The sequence below is a fragment of the Bubalus bubalis genome, chromosome 5, assembly GCF_019923935.1.
Source record: "Bubalus bubalis isolate 160015118507 breed Murrah chromosome 5, NDDB_SH_1, whole genome shotgun sequence".
NCBI classification, from domain to species: domain Eukaryota; kingdom Metazoa; phylum Chordata; class Mammalia; order Artiodactyla; family Bovidae; genus Bubalus; species Bubalus bubalis.
In genome coordinates, this window is record NC_059161.1 from 92150725 (window position 1) to 92167678 (window position 16954).

The following is a 16954-nucleotide window of genomic DNA, read 5'->3' on the forward strand; positions in this document are numbered from 1 at the left end:
CTTCCTCTTCTCCTTTCAGACAGATTTATTACTGTTTTATTTGTCAGCTGCTTGCAGGCTTTAGGAGTCTTAGACAGTGGTTGACATCAACACACAACCACCCTTTCTGAGCCATGGAGTTATATAATAAACTCCTGGGCTTCCCAGGGGGCGCTAGGGGTAAAGAACCTGCCTGCCAACGCAGGAGACATGAGTTCGATCCCTGGGTCAGGAAGATACCCTGGAGGAAAAAAATGGAAACCCATTCCAGTATTCTTTCCTGGAGAATCCCATGGATAGAGGAGCCTGGCAGGCTACAGTCCATAGGGTCACAAAGAGTCATACATGACTGAAGCAACTTAGCGCACACATGCAGGCAAAGCAAAATGTAGGCAATTATAAGCAGTATACTGGGGGTGTTGCATGTAATAAAACTGTTTCATCTCCATTTGCTGTTTTATATTGTCTACAGGATAATAATATACTGAAAATCAATAAAAGATAACTCTCAAGAAGGATATCTAGTGATATGTCTACCCTTGTAAACCAGGATCTTGAGTCTTTATCACAGGGAGCCAGTGTCTCCAATACTTTCATGAGTAGTATTTAGGAAGGATCAACCTATACCATTTCAACAGAATAGTAATTTCTAAGACATGTGCAAGCTTTGGAGGTTGAACTTCAAAGTTCATTGTGCCCACATCCCTGGACTCTAGACAGGTTGTAGTCTCACTGGCTTAATTTCATAGGTGTCAGTGATTTTTGTATTGAATTATCTGGATAAGAGCTTAATACTAATCTTGATAACTAGCATTTATTTGGCATTTACTATGCTCCATGTTCTCTTAAAAGTGCTTTTCTGTAAGTAGCATATATTTTTCACAACAGCCTCTTTTATAAGCAGAGGGAAACTGAGGTATAGAGAGGTTTGCTAGCTTGGCCATGGTCATAGAGTTAGCAATAGAATGGGATTTCAAATGCTTGTAACCACCAAATGTGATCTTTGCATGTGTTTCCTAGAATTTGTTAGTCAATTATTTCCTTCCTACCTTTGATCTCCTTGCAGTCAAAGAGACTCTCAAGGAAGTCTTGAGAAAGGAAGACTTCCTTCCTAGAGTCTTCTCCAGTATCACAATTCTTTCCTTCCTTCGTCATTCATTCATTCCTTTATCTAAAAAGTAATAGATTGAGCACCTGTCATGCCCCAGGCAATAGCCACTACTCAGGAAGGAACTCTGTCAGCAGAAAAAATGTGGTCAAACTGAATGGGCAAAAAAATGTAGCATTAATGACTTTAGTCAAAGTCACAACTAAGAGTTTTTGGTTTCTTTACCACTTGAAGTCACTGCAATTTTATTTTCTTTTTTTAAAGCAATTTAGAGGTATGATTGACTGTAAAAAGCTGTACATATTTAATGTATACAACTCCATGGCTTTGAAGATAAGTACATACTGATGAAACTATCACCACCTTCAAGGCTATAAATTATCCATCACTTCCCACAGTTTTTCTTCTTCCTATTATTATTATTTTGTGTGTGTAAATAGTAAGAACACATAACACAAGATCTACCTTCTTAGCAAATTTTAAGTTTAAGACAGGGAAGCCTGGTATGCTGCAGTCCATGGGTTTGCAGGGAGTCGGGCATGACTTAGCAAATGAACAACAACAAAAAGATACTGTTATTTATAGGCCATGGGGTATATAGCAGACCTACTATTTTCATTCTTCAGATGTTCTCAAATTTGTTTGCTTGTTTTTTATTACCTTCAGTGTGAAAGTTGGTACCTATGATGTTTTGCTTCTGAAACAGAAAGGTATTATTTGGACATAAGGCAACTCCCTCTTACAACTTCTCTCAAGAAGACAAAGTTTGTTGTTTCTTGACTTAGAAATGGAATGAACTGTGCTATTCATATTCTACATAGTACTGAGTTGAAAAATGAAGGAGTAACATGTGTTGTTGTTCAGTCATTAAGTCTTGTCCACCTCTTGCAACCCCATGGACTGCAGCCTGCCAGGCTCCACTGTTTTTCACTATCTCCCAGAGTTTGTTCAAATTCATGTCCAGTTGAGTCAGTAATGCTAACTAACCATCTCATCCTCTGTGCCCTCTTCTCTTTTTGCCTTCGATCTTTCCCAGCATCAGGGTCTTTTCAAATGAATTGATTCTTCACATCAGGTAGCCAAAATATTGAAGCTTCAGTTTCAGCATCAGTCCTTCCATTGAATTTTCATGGTTGATTTCCTTTAGGACTGACTGGTTTAATCTCCTTGCAGTCCAGTGGACTTCAGGTGTCTACTCCAGCACCACAATTCAAAAGCATCAATTCTTTGGCACTCAGCCTTCTTTATGGTCCAAATCTCACATCTGTACATGACTACTGGAAAAACCATAGCTTTGACTATATGGGCTTTGTTGGCACAGTGATGTCTCTGCTTTTTAATCTACTTTCTAGGTTTGTCATAGCTTTCTTTCCAAGGAGCAAGTGTCTTTAATTTCATGGCTGCAGTCACTGTCGGCAGTGATTTTGGAGACCCCAAAGTAAAACCTGTCACTGCTTCCACTTTTTCCCCTTCTATTTGCCATGAAGTGCTGGGACCGGATGCCATGATCTTAGTTTTTGAATATTGAGTTTTAAGCCAGATTTTTCACTCTCCTTTTTCACCCTCATCAAGAGGCTCTTTAGTTCCTCTTCACTTTCTCCCATTAGAGTGATATCATCTGCATATCTAAAGTTATTGATATTTATCCCAGAAATCTTGATTCCAGCTTGTGATTCATCCAGCCTGGCATTTCACATGTTCAGCCTTGTCGTACTCCTTTCCCAATTTGGAACCAGTCCATTGTTCCATGTCCAGTTCTAACTGTTGCTTCTTAACCTGCATGGTCTTATATTCCCATGTCTTTAAGAATTTTCCAGCTTGTTGTGATCCACCCAAAGGCTTTAGCATAGTCAATGGAGCAAAAGAAGATGCTTTTCTGGAATTCCTTTTCTTTCTTTATGATCCAATGAATGTTGGCAGTTTGATCTCTGGTTCCTCTGCCTTTTCTAAACCTATCTTGTACTTCTGGAAGTTCTCAGTTCATGTACTGTTGAAGCCTGGCTTGAAGGACTCTGAACCTTACTTTGCTAGCATGTGAAATGAGTGCAATTGTGTGGTGGTTTGAACATTCATCGGCATTGCCCTTCTTTGGGATTGGAATGAAAACTGACTTTTCCAGTCGTGTGGCCACTGCTGTTTTCCAAATTTGCTGATATATTGAGTGCAGCACTGTAACAGCATCCTGTTTTAGGATTTGAAATAGCTCAGCTGGAATTCTATCACATCCACTAGCTTTGTTCATAGTAATGCTTCCTATGGCCCACTTGACTTTGCATGCCAAGATGTCTGGCTCTGAGTGAGTGACCACACCATTATGGTTATCTGGATCATTAAGAACTTTTTTGTATAGTTCTCTGTGTTTTCTTGCCACCTCTTCTTAATCTCTTCTGCTTCTGTTAGGTCCATACCATTTCTATCCTTTATCATGCATATCTTTGCATGAAATGTTCCCTTGATCTCTCAAATTTTCTTTAAAAGACCTCTATTCTTTCCCATTCTATTGCTTTCTTCTGCTTCTTTGAATCATTCATTTAAGAAGCCCTTCTTACTTCTCCTTGCTCTTCTCTAGAACTCTGCATTCAGTTGGGTACATCTTTCCCTTTATCCTTTGTTTTTTACTTGTCTTCTTTTCTCAGCTATTTGTAAGCCCTCCTCAGACAACCATTTTGCCTTTTTGCATTTCTTTTTCTTGGGGATGGTCTTGATCAATGCCTCCTGACATGAACCTCTGACCATAGCTCTTCAGGCACTCTGTCTATCAGATCTAATCTCTTGAATCTATTTCTCACTTCCACTGTATAATCATAAGGGATTTAATTTAGGTCATACCTGAATGGCCTGGTGGTGTCCCCTACTGTCTTCAATTTAAGTCTGAATTTTGCAATAAGGAGTTCATGATCTGAGCCACAATCAACTCCCGGTCTTGTTTTTGCTGACTGTATAGAGCTTCTCCCTCTTTGGCTGCAAAGAATATAATCAACCTGATTTTGGTATTGACCATCTGGTGGTGTTCATGTGTAGAGTCTTCTCATGTTGTTGTAAGAGGATGTTTGCTATGACTGGTGTGTTCTCTTGAGAAAACTCTATTAGCTTTGCCCTGCTTCATTTTGTACACCAAGGCCAAACTTACCTGTTACTCCAGGTATCTCTTAACTTCCTACTTTTGAATTCCAATCCCCTATGATGAAAAGGACATCTTTTTTTGGTGTTAGTTCTAGAAGGTCTTGTAGGTCTTCATAGAACCATTTAACTTCAGTTTCTTTGGCATCAGGGGTTGGGACATAGTCTTGGATCTGTGATGTTGAATACTTTGCTTTGGAAATGAACCAAGATCATTCTGTCATTTTTAAGATTGCACCCAAGTACTGTATTTTAGACTCTTATTGACTTTGAGGGCTACTCCATTTCATCTAAAATATTCTTGCCCATAGTAGCAGATATAATAGCCATCTGGATTAAATTCCTCCCTTCCTGTCCATTTTAGTTCACTGATTCCTAAAATGGCAAAGTTCACTCTTGCCACCTCCTGCTTGACCACTTCCAGTTTACCTTGATTCATGGACCTAACATTCCAGGTTCCTATGCAATACTGTTCTTTACAGCATTGGACTTGACTTTCACCACCAGACACATCCACAACTGAGTGTCATTTCCTCTTTGACCCAGCCCCTTCATTCTTTGTGGAGCTATTAGTAATTGACCTCTGCTTTTCCCGAGGAGCATATTGGATACCTTCTGACCAGGGGGGCTCATTTTCTGGTATCATATCTTTTTGCCTTTTCATACTGTTCATGGCGTTCTCGCAGCAAAAACACTGGAGCGGTTTGCCATTCCCTCCCACAATGTGTCATAGTTAGTGATTGATTTGACCTTTGGCTCATTTTTCTATAAGAATTTGGATGTAGATAACTCTTCTGGACCTCTTCTTGTATTTCTTCAACTGCTGCTATTACAATGTCATGCTAGAAGTGTGCTGATATCTTGAAGTTCTGTTTAAATTTTTAGCTTTATATTCAAATTATTAAAAACAATAAAAAAAAAACCCACAAAGTCTAGATAATTCTGTCAAAGGATTTTCTAGGCACCAAGCTATTTTCCCATTATCATTTTCTGGAGATTCAGTGTAGATACAATGATTTCCAAAAGAACTGTGACATAATCCTTAACTGTTTTGAATGTTAAAGCATAGTTTTTTTAAAAAAAAATGAACCTTCAACAATAATAGGTCTCTCTCCTCTTACATAAGTAAAACCTAATTAGTAGTTCCAAGGCAACTGCCAAGCTGAATCTGGAAATAAAAGAAAATGATTCATTTTATAAAATTCTGAAAGAAAAATGACCATGAGAGAGAGCATACAGGAAAAAAAAATAATAATAACAGAAACCTCCCCAAAAGACAAATTATCTTGCTTCAACCAATTTATTAATTCTCTTCTTATGTCACTCGTATCCACCTCTTCTTCGCTTTACAATACTGCATTTATATCTTCCTTCTCTTTCTCCTCTCCTAATCTTCCCCAAAGGAAGTGTGAATAATTTAGATTTTGTGATTTACCAGCTGTACCACACTGTTTTTCTCTAAATAGATATTGTTTTTTTTTCTAAAACAATTTGTGCCACTCCCTTCTCGCGCTTCTTAGGAAAAATTCATTCATAGTTCTGTAAGTAAAATGACCTAAAGTGAAACTCCATTAACTTCTTTAGACTTCTGTGGCTAGATCACCCTAATTCAGGAAGTTTTCCAGCATCTACCTTGCTGTAAGAGGGATCTTTTGGTGGTAGTGGGGGGATCATTAGTAATAAACCTTTCAATTCTTCAACTGCAAATTGGGTACTTTTTCCCCTAAGTATTTCTTGTATCTCAGAACTGAAAGGTTTCTGTCTTATATGTTGTCTTCTTCCAACTCTCATCTGATGCATCAGAATACCACAGAAACACAATCCTGGGAAGGAGTGCCTCACCTCTGCTAGAACTCTCTAAGGACGGAGAACTGAATGCGTTCTCAGAGCTATCTATTAGATACTAACCGTCATTTTACTTAAAATCAAAATGTGTTTCCCGATACATCTCTCCATTTATTCAGTCTTCCTCCCTTGGAAACTCAATGATGAATGCTAATTCCTCCTCCATGTTTGTTTGAAAAGTTACGCCTTGCCCGTTCTCCACAACTGAAGAGACTTAGCACACACAACACACACACACTCGGGTCATCTAATTGTCTTCTCTACAGCAACTGTTAATCAGTAAAGCCCCTTGTCACATTGTGATTTGAAATTTATATTAGTCTCTTTTTTCTGTAAGATTTGCTTGACATTTGAAGAAAAAACTGTCAGTAAGAGATCTTTTACAGAAAGAAGGTCTGTTTCATTTGCTTGAAGGGAAGCTGGTAGACAAGAGGAAAGGTAAATGAGGCATTGAAATAATAAGGAAAAGCAATGGACTCAAAGATAAGATCACTAGATTGAAGCCCCTGGCAGCCAGCATTAACTCTACCTAACTGATCTTGGGCAAGTCACATCCATCTTTGGTTGCCTTAGATCAGTGTTACCCCAGTATGTTTTAAAATACCAGTTTCATGCCTGTGTCACATGAAAAGAATCTACAGGACTTCCCTGGTGGTGCAGTGGTTAAGAATCTGCCTGCCAATGCAGGAGACACAAGTTTGAACCCTGGTCTGGGAGGATTCCACGTGCCACCAGGCTCCTAAGCATGAGTTCCGGGACACACGGGCCCATAGCTGTGATGAAGCCCGTTGCCCTAGAGCCTGTACTCCCAACAAAAGAATCCACTGCCCTGAGAAGCCCTTGGGCCACTGCTGGAGAGTAGCTGCTATTTGCCGCAGCTAGACAAAGCCCGCGTGCATTGGTGAAGACCCAGCCCAGCCATAAGTAAATAAGTAAAATTTAAGAAAAACATAAAAAACAAAGGATCTATAGTCAAATAAGTCAACTGGTATCTCACCTCTCTTGTAGAGTCTCAGCAAACTTTAGCATGTTTAGGAGTCTGTGAAGTCTTCCAGTCAAGGAACTAATTTAACTTTGATTAGTACCATAGCTTTCAAATATATTCTATTATGAAACCCTTTTTTTTTTTTTTAAGGAACACTTATGAGACACCTACTTTTTAGTGGAGTCACTCTGGTATGTGCTATGTGTGAGCATCTCTTATTTTTATTCCAAAATCTGCATCGTATGGTGAGAACATAAATAGATTTAGGGAGGATGAGTAGAAACAGTTTAATATTCAGAATGAGTATTAATTGTGAGGACCCAGTATCACTGTGTTTCACTCAAATATCAATAAGAAAATCATCTTGAAGACCATGCAGATATGTAGACATTATCTGAATAATGAAAAGGACTTTAAAGCACTTGGTTTAGACCAACCTTAGATAAGAACTGAAGCTGTAACTGCCTCTGCACAGAGCTCTTCCTCTTTAAAAAAGATCTTTCACCCCCGGCACCTCCTGACTCCAACACTTGAGAGATGGATAGGGCAGTCATTGCTGCTCTTCTTACTTTCCGGAAGAGAAAGTTGGACCTCAAAGATGCAAACATTCAGGATGGGGAGCACGGGTATACCTGTGGCGGATTCATTTCGATGTTTGGCTAAAGTTTAAAAAGAAAATAAAATTAAAAAAAAAAGAGAGAGAAATGTGGGACAATGTTTTGAAAAGTAACATAGAGGTAGGTACAAAAGCCACACGTGAAATGATCTGAAGAAAAAAAATTAAGTGCATTAAAGTGATTACTGCAACTTTGCTTAAGAGAACCCAAACCTGGAAATAACCGAAATTTCTCACAATAATGTGGATTTGGGACTTCCCTGGTGGTCCAGTGGTTAAGACTCCATCTTCTAAGGCAGGGGATGAGGGTTCAACCCTGGTCAGGGAACTAAGAGCCCACATGCCATGGAGCAACTAGACCTGTGTGCTGAGACAACTAGAGACAATGAAGACCCAGTGCAGCCAAAAATAAATAAATAAAGACAATGGATTTAAAAAAAAAAAAAGATGCAAACAGATTTTCAATATTATATAACGAATAAATTGCGAGATTAGATTCAAACCCAGATAGCAATTTTCTAAAACCACAGTCCTTTCAGCAGTTTACTCAGCCCCTCTGGTTCTCAATCTTGCTTATGTGTTTGAATCTCATGGTAAGCTCTTGAATGCTATGCATGCCCAGGCCTCAGTCAACTCTGAATAATCAAACCAGAAATCTCTGGGGGTAGGAGCCAGGCCTCATTTATATATATTTTAAGTTTTCTAAATGAGTCTGTTAATGTGCAGCCAGGTTAAGAACCACAGTCCCGCCTTAACTTAATCCCATCCTAGGCAGCCCTGCTGCTCAACTGCTTCTCCTGAGGATGATTTCCGAGATAACTAATACTCATTCTATCTAGCTGGTTTAGCATCATTTAGCAATTTCCAGTAATGGGTTGAAAGACATTTAGAAATAGTTCACCCTTCAGAATCTGTCTCCTATAGTTAGATTACATTCTGAAACACTAAGAAAAAAAAAAGCTGGATAATTATTTCCCGGTTGTTGTTGTCGTTGTTAAGTCATTAAGCCGTGTCCAGCTCTTTTGTGATCTCGTGGATTGTAGCCCACCAGGTTCCTCTGTCCATGGGATTTCTCAGGCAAGTATCCTGGAGTGGGTTGCCATTTCCTTCTTCTCCAGGGGATATTCCCAACCCAGGGATCGAACTCATGGTTTCCTGCATGAGCAGGCAGATTCTTTACCACTGAGCCACCAGTGAAGCATTATTTCTTGGACTCCCTTTTAATTTCTCTCAAGTGCATTAAAATTACAACATAATGCAAATACAATGAAATATTTTATTTAAGGGTTAAAGGGTTTAACATAAAGAGCTTTTATATAAAGGAGTAAAGCCTTCCATTATATTATTTCTTTCGCTTATATTCAGTTTAATAACCCTGTTAATAAAACTTGCTCTAGTCATCATATATTGGTAGCTACTACAGAGGAGTAGTTTTAAAATTCTTTTAACACACCCCACAGTAAAACACAAAAAGTTCCCTCTAGTAGATGTATATTTCTGTACTCTAAATGCATTCATATGTTGTTATGGTAACATATTATGCACATTTTAAACCATACACACACAAAAGAAAATGAAGTAGGAAATGGCACCCCATTTCAGTATTGTTTGAAAAATCCTGTGGACAGAGGAGCCTGGTGAGCTGCAGTCCTTGGGGTCGCAAGAGTCAGACATGACTTAGCTACTGGACATGCACAAAAAAATAGGTTAAGATCAATGTGATAAACATTAATAAAAATGTTAATATTTCTTCCTGCACCCAGCGGATTGCCCTGGAGTCCCTATCATGCTGTTCATTTGCTGACCGCTGCCACAGAGAAAGCTGGAGTCAATCAAAACATCACTGGCACTTGCTCTCTCTGTGTCTATGGAGTGAAAGGTGAAGAAATGCATCAATGATTAATGAAGGAGGAAGAAATGCACACTGTTGAAGCTTTGATTATGTCCCTCATAAGCCGATGTGACCCAGCACTCATGCTTTGTCCCAGTCTTTCATTGTTACGTCCCGTGCCTGACGCACAGTGAGTGTCCAATGAAATGACCTTCATTCTTCATCCTCTCCTCTCTCAGTCAGCCCACAAATGTAAAATAGAAGCACAGCACAAATGCCTCATTCTTCCTTAAAATAGGACATTTTTATTACTTTTCCTTTTATATGCCACATTATTTTTTCAAACTTATTTAGTGGATATTTCAATGTTTATTAACTAGCTCTATTTACAGTATATCAGCTGAGGAAATACAAAGATGAAAACAATCTAATCTTTGCCCTTGAGAAGGTCAGTCTTCAAGATGGATAGAGGCACTGCAGGAGTCAGTGTTTTATAAGATCGTTTTCATAGAAAGAACCTTGAACAGGAAAAACTGTTTCCAACATTAGGATCAACAGAAGTACCATGTCTGATTATGAAGTTTGATTGTTATTCATATGCTGCTTTATATTATAGTGTCTTTTCAGGTTCATGGTATTATTTAATTCTCAAAAACAAAGTAAATCAATCAGTATTACCCTGTTTTACACAGAAGAAAATTAATATTTAGTAAACATGTTGTTGTTCAGTCCTGAGTCACGTCCAACTCTTTGCAACCCCATGGATTGCAGCATGCCAGGCTTCTCTGTCCTTCACCATCTCCTGGAGTTTGCTCAGATTCATGGCCATTGAGTCAGTGATGCTATCTAAACATCTGATCCTCTGCCACCCTCTTCTCCTTTTGCCTTCAATCTTTACCAGCATCAGAGTCTTTTCCAATAAGTCAGTTTTTCGCATCAGGTGGCCAGAGTATTGGAGCTTCGGCTTCAGCATCAGTCCTTACAGTGAATATTCATGGTTGAGTTCCTTTAGGATTGACTAGTTTGATCTCCTTGCTGTCCAAAGGACTCTTAGGAGTCTTTTCCAGCACCACAATTCAAAAGCATCAATTCTTTGGCACTCAGTTCTCTTTATGGTCCAACTCTCACATCTGTATATGACTAGAAGAAAATTAATACTCAGTAAATATATTAACTACAAAATTCATAAAACTAGAAACTGATAGCAGATCAGAGTCTACATTCAAAATTACTCTCATTATACCAGGTTGCCTTCATTTTTAAAAACACCTAGGTTTTAAATGTGGCTATTATTTCTCATAAATCTAACTAGTCACTGGGCATGATAAATCAACTTCCTTCTTTCCCATTCCAATTTTCTGTTACTCATCAGATCATATTATATGTGTTTCATAAAGAGGCTACTGCACTTAATTTCTATTCTCCCTTATTTAAGGTTTCAGTTCTTGTTCATTTTAATAATGAACCATCCATCCTTAGAGAAAAGTGAACGTCACTAATTCTCTCTGTCTTCCGTGGAATATTTTGGTATTTTTTTTCCCTTTCCATCACTCAGTCATGTTTGACTCTTTGCAACCCCATGGACTATACAGTCCATGGAATTCTCCAGGCCAGAATACTGGAGTGGGTAGCCTTTTCCTTCTCCTGGGGATCTTCCCAACCCAGGGATCGAACCCAGGTCTCCCGCATTGCAGACAGATTCATTACCAACTGAGCTATCAGGGAAGCCCCCAAAAAGCGAAAGTCACTCAGTCCTGTCTGACTCTTTGCAACCTAGGCCGAAATTCTCCAGGCCAGAATACTGGGGTGGGTTGCCATTCCCTTCTTCAGGGGATCTTCCCAACCCAGGGACTGAACCCAGGTGTCCCGCACTGCAGGCAGATTCTTTACCAGCTGAGCCTGAAATTTGTAAGGTTTTTTTTTTTTTTACAGTGTTTCTAGAGTGTCACATTTCCTTGTTGTGTGTCTTAGTGCAACTTTTATGTCGCTAATACTCCCAGTTTGTCTCACCACGTTGCTATTCCTGAATGACTATGGAAAGGTCAGTGTCTCACCATCTGTACATAGCTCATTTCTCCTATCATACCTTCTCATGCCCCTACACCTCCCACCTTTGTACCATCGCATGTGTATTTGCTAACACTTATTTGAATTCCCACAACACTTGCCGTCTTCCTTTCTTACAAGTCTCCAGGCACCTCTTTCTTCAGCCTCCTTTGTCAGCATCATGCTCCTGCTTCCATTTGAGAGAGTGAGTCATCTCACCTCCAATCTCTCTGTCTTGGCCTTGGTCCTCTGTCCTATTGAAATACATGGCCAGGCTGTACACGAGTTCCTTCTATGTTGCACACCCCACAGAAACACTTCATTCAAATGCACATGACTTTTTTTTTCTGAAACCAGGCCAGTTGCTCAGTGTTCACCATGATAGGCAGATACTTGATGCAAAAAAAAAGGAAAAAGAAAAGGAAAAAAAACAATGAAAAACAATGACAAGAGTACCCAGCCAATCAGTAAAATGTCCCTTCTCTCTGTGTACAATCAGCTCCAGCTGTAGGCCCTTTATCTTGAGAGTTCAGAGGATAATGCACACATATAATTAACCCAAATAAACCCACTTTCGTGAAAAACATTTTGAAGACTTCAGCACAAAAGAGCATTTTTTGGGTCCAGATCCTGTACTATTCTGAATTTTTTAAAAGACCGCACAGAAGCCTCATCAACAGTACTCTAATTAAACTCATCAGTTCGCAGATGTTTACAGGAAAATGCTCAGCGAAAATTTTCACCAAGAATTCCTGTTTCCTGAGGAGAGAAACGGATGATGACAATGTACAGGAGCTAACAATAATGAGCACTTTAATGAGCCTGCCACTTTACGTGGGTCAGTATATTTAAATCAGTAACCCATTTGAGGCAGTGATTCTTCTCATACCTATTTTACAGATGTCAAAACTGAGGCTAAGTAGGTTAAACAAGTTTTTCAAAGTCAGTTAGGTAGTGTCAGGACCACAACAAGTCCTGGTTTGTGTGACTCAAAAGCGTGTGCTCTTAACCACTACATTATTTTGCAAGTATCATACCGTCTTCCATGACGGAAATCAGTGTAGATTTTCCAACACTTCACAGTCACCAAAGAGAGTCTGACTGAACTGCTGCTGCTGCTGCTAAGTCGCGTCAGTCGTGCCCGACTCTGTGTGACCCCATAGGCGGCAGCCCACCAGGCTCCGCTGTCCCTGGGATTCTCCAGGCAAGAACACTGGAGTGGGTTACCGTTTCCTTCTCCAATGCATGAAAGTGAAAAGTGAAAGTGAAGTCACTCAGTCGTGTCCGACTCTCAGTGATCCCATGGACTGCAGCCTACCAGGCTCCTCCGTCCATGGAATTTTCCAGGCAAGAGTACTGGAGTGGGGTGCCATTGCCTTCTCCGCTGACTGAACTACTACTATTTTAAATTACCAGTATGTCCCCCAATATCCTCTCTCTCCTCACTCCTCACTTCCAACCTCTCCTCCGCTTCTGTTTTCTGCTCTAAAGATTTTTTCCTGGTGGTCTGAGAGTCTGTTAAGGGAGTCATTCTCAGAAAACACACTTAAAGATAACATTTTCTAGCTTGTTCCAAGGCTCAACATCAAGATGGAGGAAGTGCAATTTAATAAGTGCTGGCCACATCTCTTTTTCACTGATAATCTAATGAGCTGTATGCTTTCTATATCCTGGGGAGAGAGACAGTGAGCACCTGTCAGAAACAGAGCTTTTGTGCCACTTGTAATCTAATCCAGTTGGTTTCTGGCCTTTAGGGTCTTTATCCATTGGCTCCTCTCTGTTTATGGCAATAAATTCTTCCCCTCTTCTCTTTTTTCAATATAGATATTTCTAGGGTGCATGGTCACAGTATTCAGAGCTACCTTAGGCAACCATCTTTTAAGACAAGACAGTTCTATACATTTTAAACCATTATATATGAGCATTATTTGTAAATATTCATTATCTAGGTATAAGTGGTAGTCCTTAAAAAAAAGTGATTGGTCAAACATATAAAAAGGTTTTGGAGAAACAGATATATCAAGCAACTTTCCATTTTATTTATTTTTGACTTTGTCAGTGTATTTGGCTGATGCAATATGTTGTCATCACTGGATTCAGCAAGAAGGATAATGATTGCTCAGGCTTTTATAACACTTAGGCATTCACATCGCTTCCATATGCAAACTTAGAAAGAGACTCTGTTCTCCTAAAGGAAGAAAGAATAGATAATGTAAGTCCTAGGAACCAACACTCAAGGGCTGTCTTGTTTTCGTCTTTCCAGCAGGACTGTAATCCAACTGATAACTTTGCCACTTGGGGGCTGTGTGACCTCTCTGTTGCTGTGTTAATCTCTTCAGATATTAGTTTTTCCCAGAGTAGGTCTAATTATTAATGTCTACCTCATGGAGCTATACTGGAGTGGGTAGCCATTCCCTTCTCCAGTGTATCTTCCAGACCCAGGGATCGAACCCAGGTATCCTGCATTGCAGGCAGATTCTTTACTGTCTGAACCAGCAGGGAAGCCCCATGGAGCTATAACCAGGATAAATTATGTAACTTACGTCAAAATATACACATAGTATTTCCAAGATATATGACATACAGGTGCTAAATAAATGTTAGCTCTTATTAGTATTACTATCATTTTTGCTATTTGTCTAAAAGCTGCCATCATCAACTGTGTTTACCATGCCTGTAGTCCCGCAACAATCCCACTATGCATGGGTCTAGTTTTCTATCCATTCATTTCATAAACAGCTATGAAATGTGAAATTTAGTAGAATGCGAGTCTCATTCACATGGGAGCGGGGACTGTGTCCATCTGAAAGAAGCAATAGGAATGAGTGGTTAAGAGTTTCTGGAACCAAATCATCTGGCTTTGATTTCTGCCTCTACTACGATTAGGTAAATGACTTTGGGCAAGTTTTTTTAACCACTTGGAGACATGCTTTTCTCATCTGTAAAATGAAAGTAATTATATGGCTAGTCCATAGGCTATTGAGAGATTTGACGTGTTAATATATATAAAATGATTTCGAACAATGCCTGACATGAAATAAGGCTTTGTAAGTGTCTGCTGTAATTAGGATTATCATTCTTATTGTTTTATCACTATATCTCTAATATGTAGAACAGTGACTGACACGTAATAGGTATGTAACAAACGTTTGATCAATGAATGAACAAGTACAAAAGAGTTAAGAGAATGTTACTTCTCTAGAAGAGAACAGTAGAGACATTTACAACTTAATGGAGAGCTCACGTTCCATTCTGTTCCAGGGTCCCTGACCTGGCTGCACCATCAAGGATTAAGTGGCACATGGAATTTATGCAACAACATGAAGCAAAAATAAAAAGCAATGCTACAAGGTGTTAAATGACTGAAGTGTTGATTAGATACTACAGAGAATATGTGGGAATCCAAGCTATTTTATTTACATTTATATTACATTGATTTGAATTCCACATCATTTCAGCAGAAACCAACTAAAGAATTGCTACATATAAAGAAAAATAGGAGTCAAGTAAGGATAACCTAGGTATTTAAAATATTGCCTCAGTATTTGAAAACCATTTAAGAGAAGGTGCCTCAGAGACCCACTGTAAGCCACCGCCATGAAGGAATAATTGCACTGGTATCACAGGCTTTTCTCTCCAACAGAGAGAAGTGGCTGTTAAAGCCGACTGCAGCAAGGTACTCTTGAACCTGTTCATTTGAAAAGCTCTATGTTCCAACATTAGCACTCTTTCCTTAGAAAACAGACTCATGTTAAATGACATTTTGATGGGAACAATTTTTAAAGTGAGAAAAGCCAAGCCTGGTGAAGCTGTGGGAAGACAGGGCTCTGATATATCTGCAGTATAAGAGGAAACTGGCTCATGTTTCCATAGGGCACTTTGGAAATAGGTACCAGAGGCCTTGGGATTCCCTGGTGGCTCAGACAGTAAAGTATCCACCTGTAATGCAAGAGACCCGGGTTCGATCCCTGAGTTGGGAAGATCCCCTGGAGGAGGACATGGCAACCCACTCCAGTATTCTTGCCTGGAGAATCTCCATGGACAAAGGAGTCTGGTGGGCTACAGTCTACGGGGTCACAAAGAGTCAGACATGACTAAGTGGCTAAGCATGCGCCAGAGGCTTTATCATAGTCATTTAATTTGGTCCAGTGTTCATTTGTATGATTTATCCTGAAGACATCATCAGAGTGGTGCACAAATATAGAAAACAGTTTATTGAAACACCATTTGAAATAAACTAAATGTGCTTTAGAGATTAGTTAAATAATTATGTTCAGGCACAGTGATTTATAGGAAACAAAACTCATCTTGTTGAAATATATACATGATTGAGGCAAATGGTCGCTTGAAGTTGAAAAGCACATTCCAAAACAGTGTGTGTAATATGGTCACAATCATTCAAAGATATATATCCATATAGGGAGATTATGGATAATTTTTATTTTCATCTGTTGTTTTCATTTTCTTCCATGAATGTATATTGCTTTTGTAATCAGTCACTATAGCATAAGAAAGACATTTGACCTCTTTGTTCCATTTTCCACAAGAGTATTCTGATTTCTAATATAATATATTGCTTCCTCATAGGAAAAGGCAGAAACAGCCTTATTTTTTAGTATCTGTACCTTATCCCCTTTGGCTAATGCCATTAATTCCTCTGTTCTGTCAAAGTATAGACACTGGACTGTAATAATTATGGTTTATTCTTTGCTTAAGCTCATAATTTTGTATATCTTCTTGCCTGGATAGTTCTGGCTAATCACCTGCATAGATTTGGCTCTAACAATGAATTTTTCCCACTTTCAGGTAAACAACTACAGTTTAGAAGAAGTAACACATGAGGAGGCAGTAGCAATATTGAAGAACACATCAGATGTAGTTTATCTAAAAGTTGGCAAACCCACCACCATTTATATGACTGATCCTTATGGTCCACCTGATATTACACACTGTAAGTACCATGCTTAGAGTCATCTTTGAACAGCAGGCCAGGTTTTCAAAATTGGAATTCTGTAAAACTTGGCACGATCTTCTGCTTCCACCTTCACTCTTGTTTAGCCTGTGGAAATACCGCAGAGGGATCTTGTACTTCACTTGCCTTGGGGGTCTTAGCTGATGAGTTGGCAGGTCCACCATTACAGAAAAGCTTAATAATGTATGTTATGGACAGTGTGATTACAACAACATAAGAGCAACACTGTTTTTTTAAACTGAAGTATAGTTTACATACCATGTATTATTAATTTCTGCTGTACAGAAAAATGATTCACTTATTCATATATATATATTCTTTTTCATATTCTTTTCCATTATGGTTTATCACAAAATATTGAATATAATTCCCTGTGCTATACAGTGGAATCTTGTTGCTTGTCCATTCTATATTTAATAGTTTGCATCTGCTAACCCCAGACTCCCAATCTA

At 39.1% G+C, this 16954-nt stretch overlaps 1 protein-coding gene across 32 annotated transcripts in view; it reads left to right on the forward strand.

The window, feature by feature from the left end:
- DLG2 (discs large MAGUK scaffold protein 2) overlaps positions 1-16954 on the forward strand; it is a 2352634-nt gene that overhangs the window by 1724327 nt on the left and 611353 nt on the right. For 31 of the 32 annotated variants that reach the window (XM_045165939.1, XM_045165929.1, XM_045165926.1 and 28 more), the window contains one exon: positions 16337-16481. In XM_045165939.1, coding sequence (XP_045021874.1) covers positions 16337-16481 — 145 coding nt within the window. Of the gene's footprint in view, positions 1-9536; positions 9675-16336; positions 16482-16954 lie in introns of those variants that run through there. The other variant, XM_045165956.1, reaches the window with a different exon arrangement.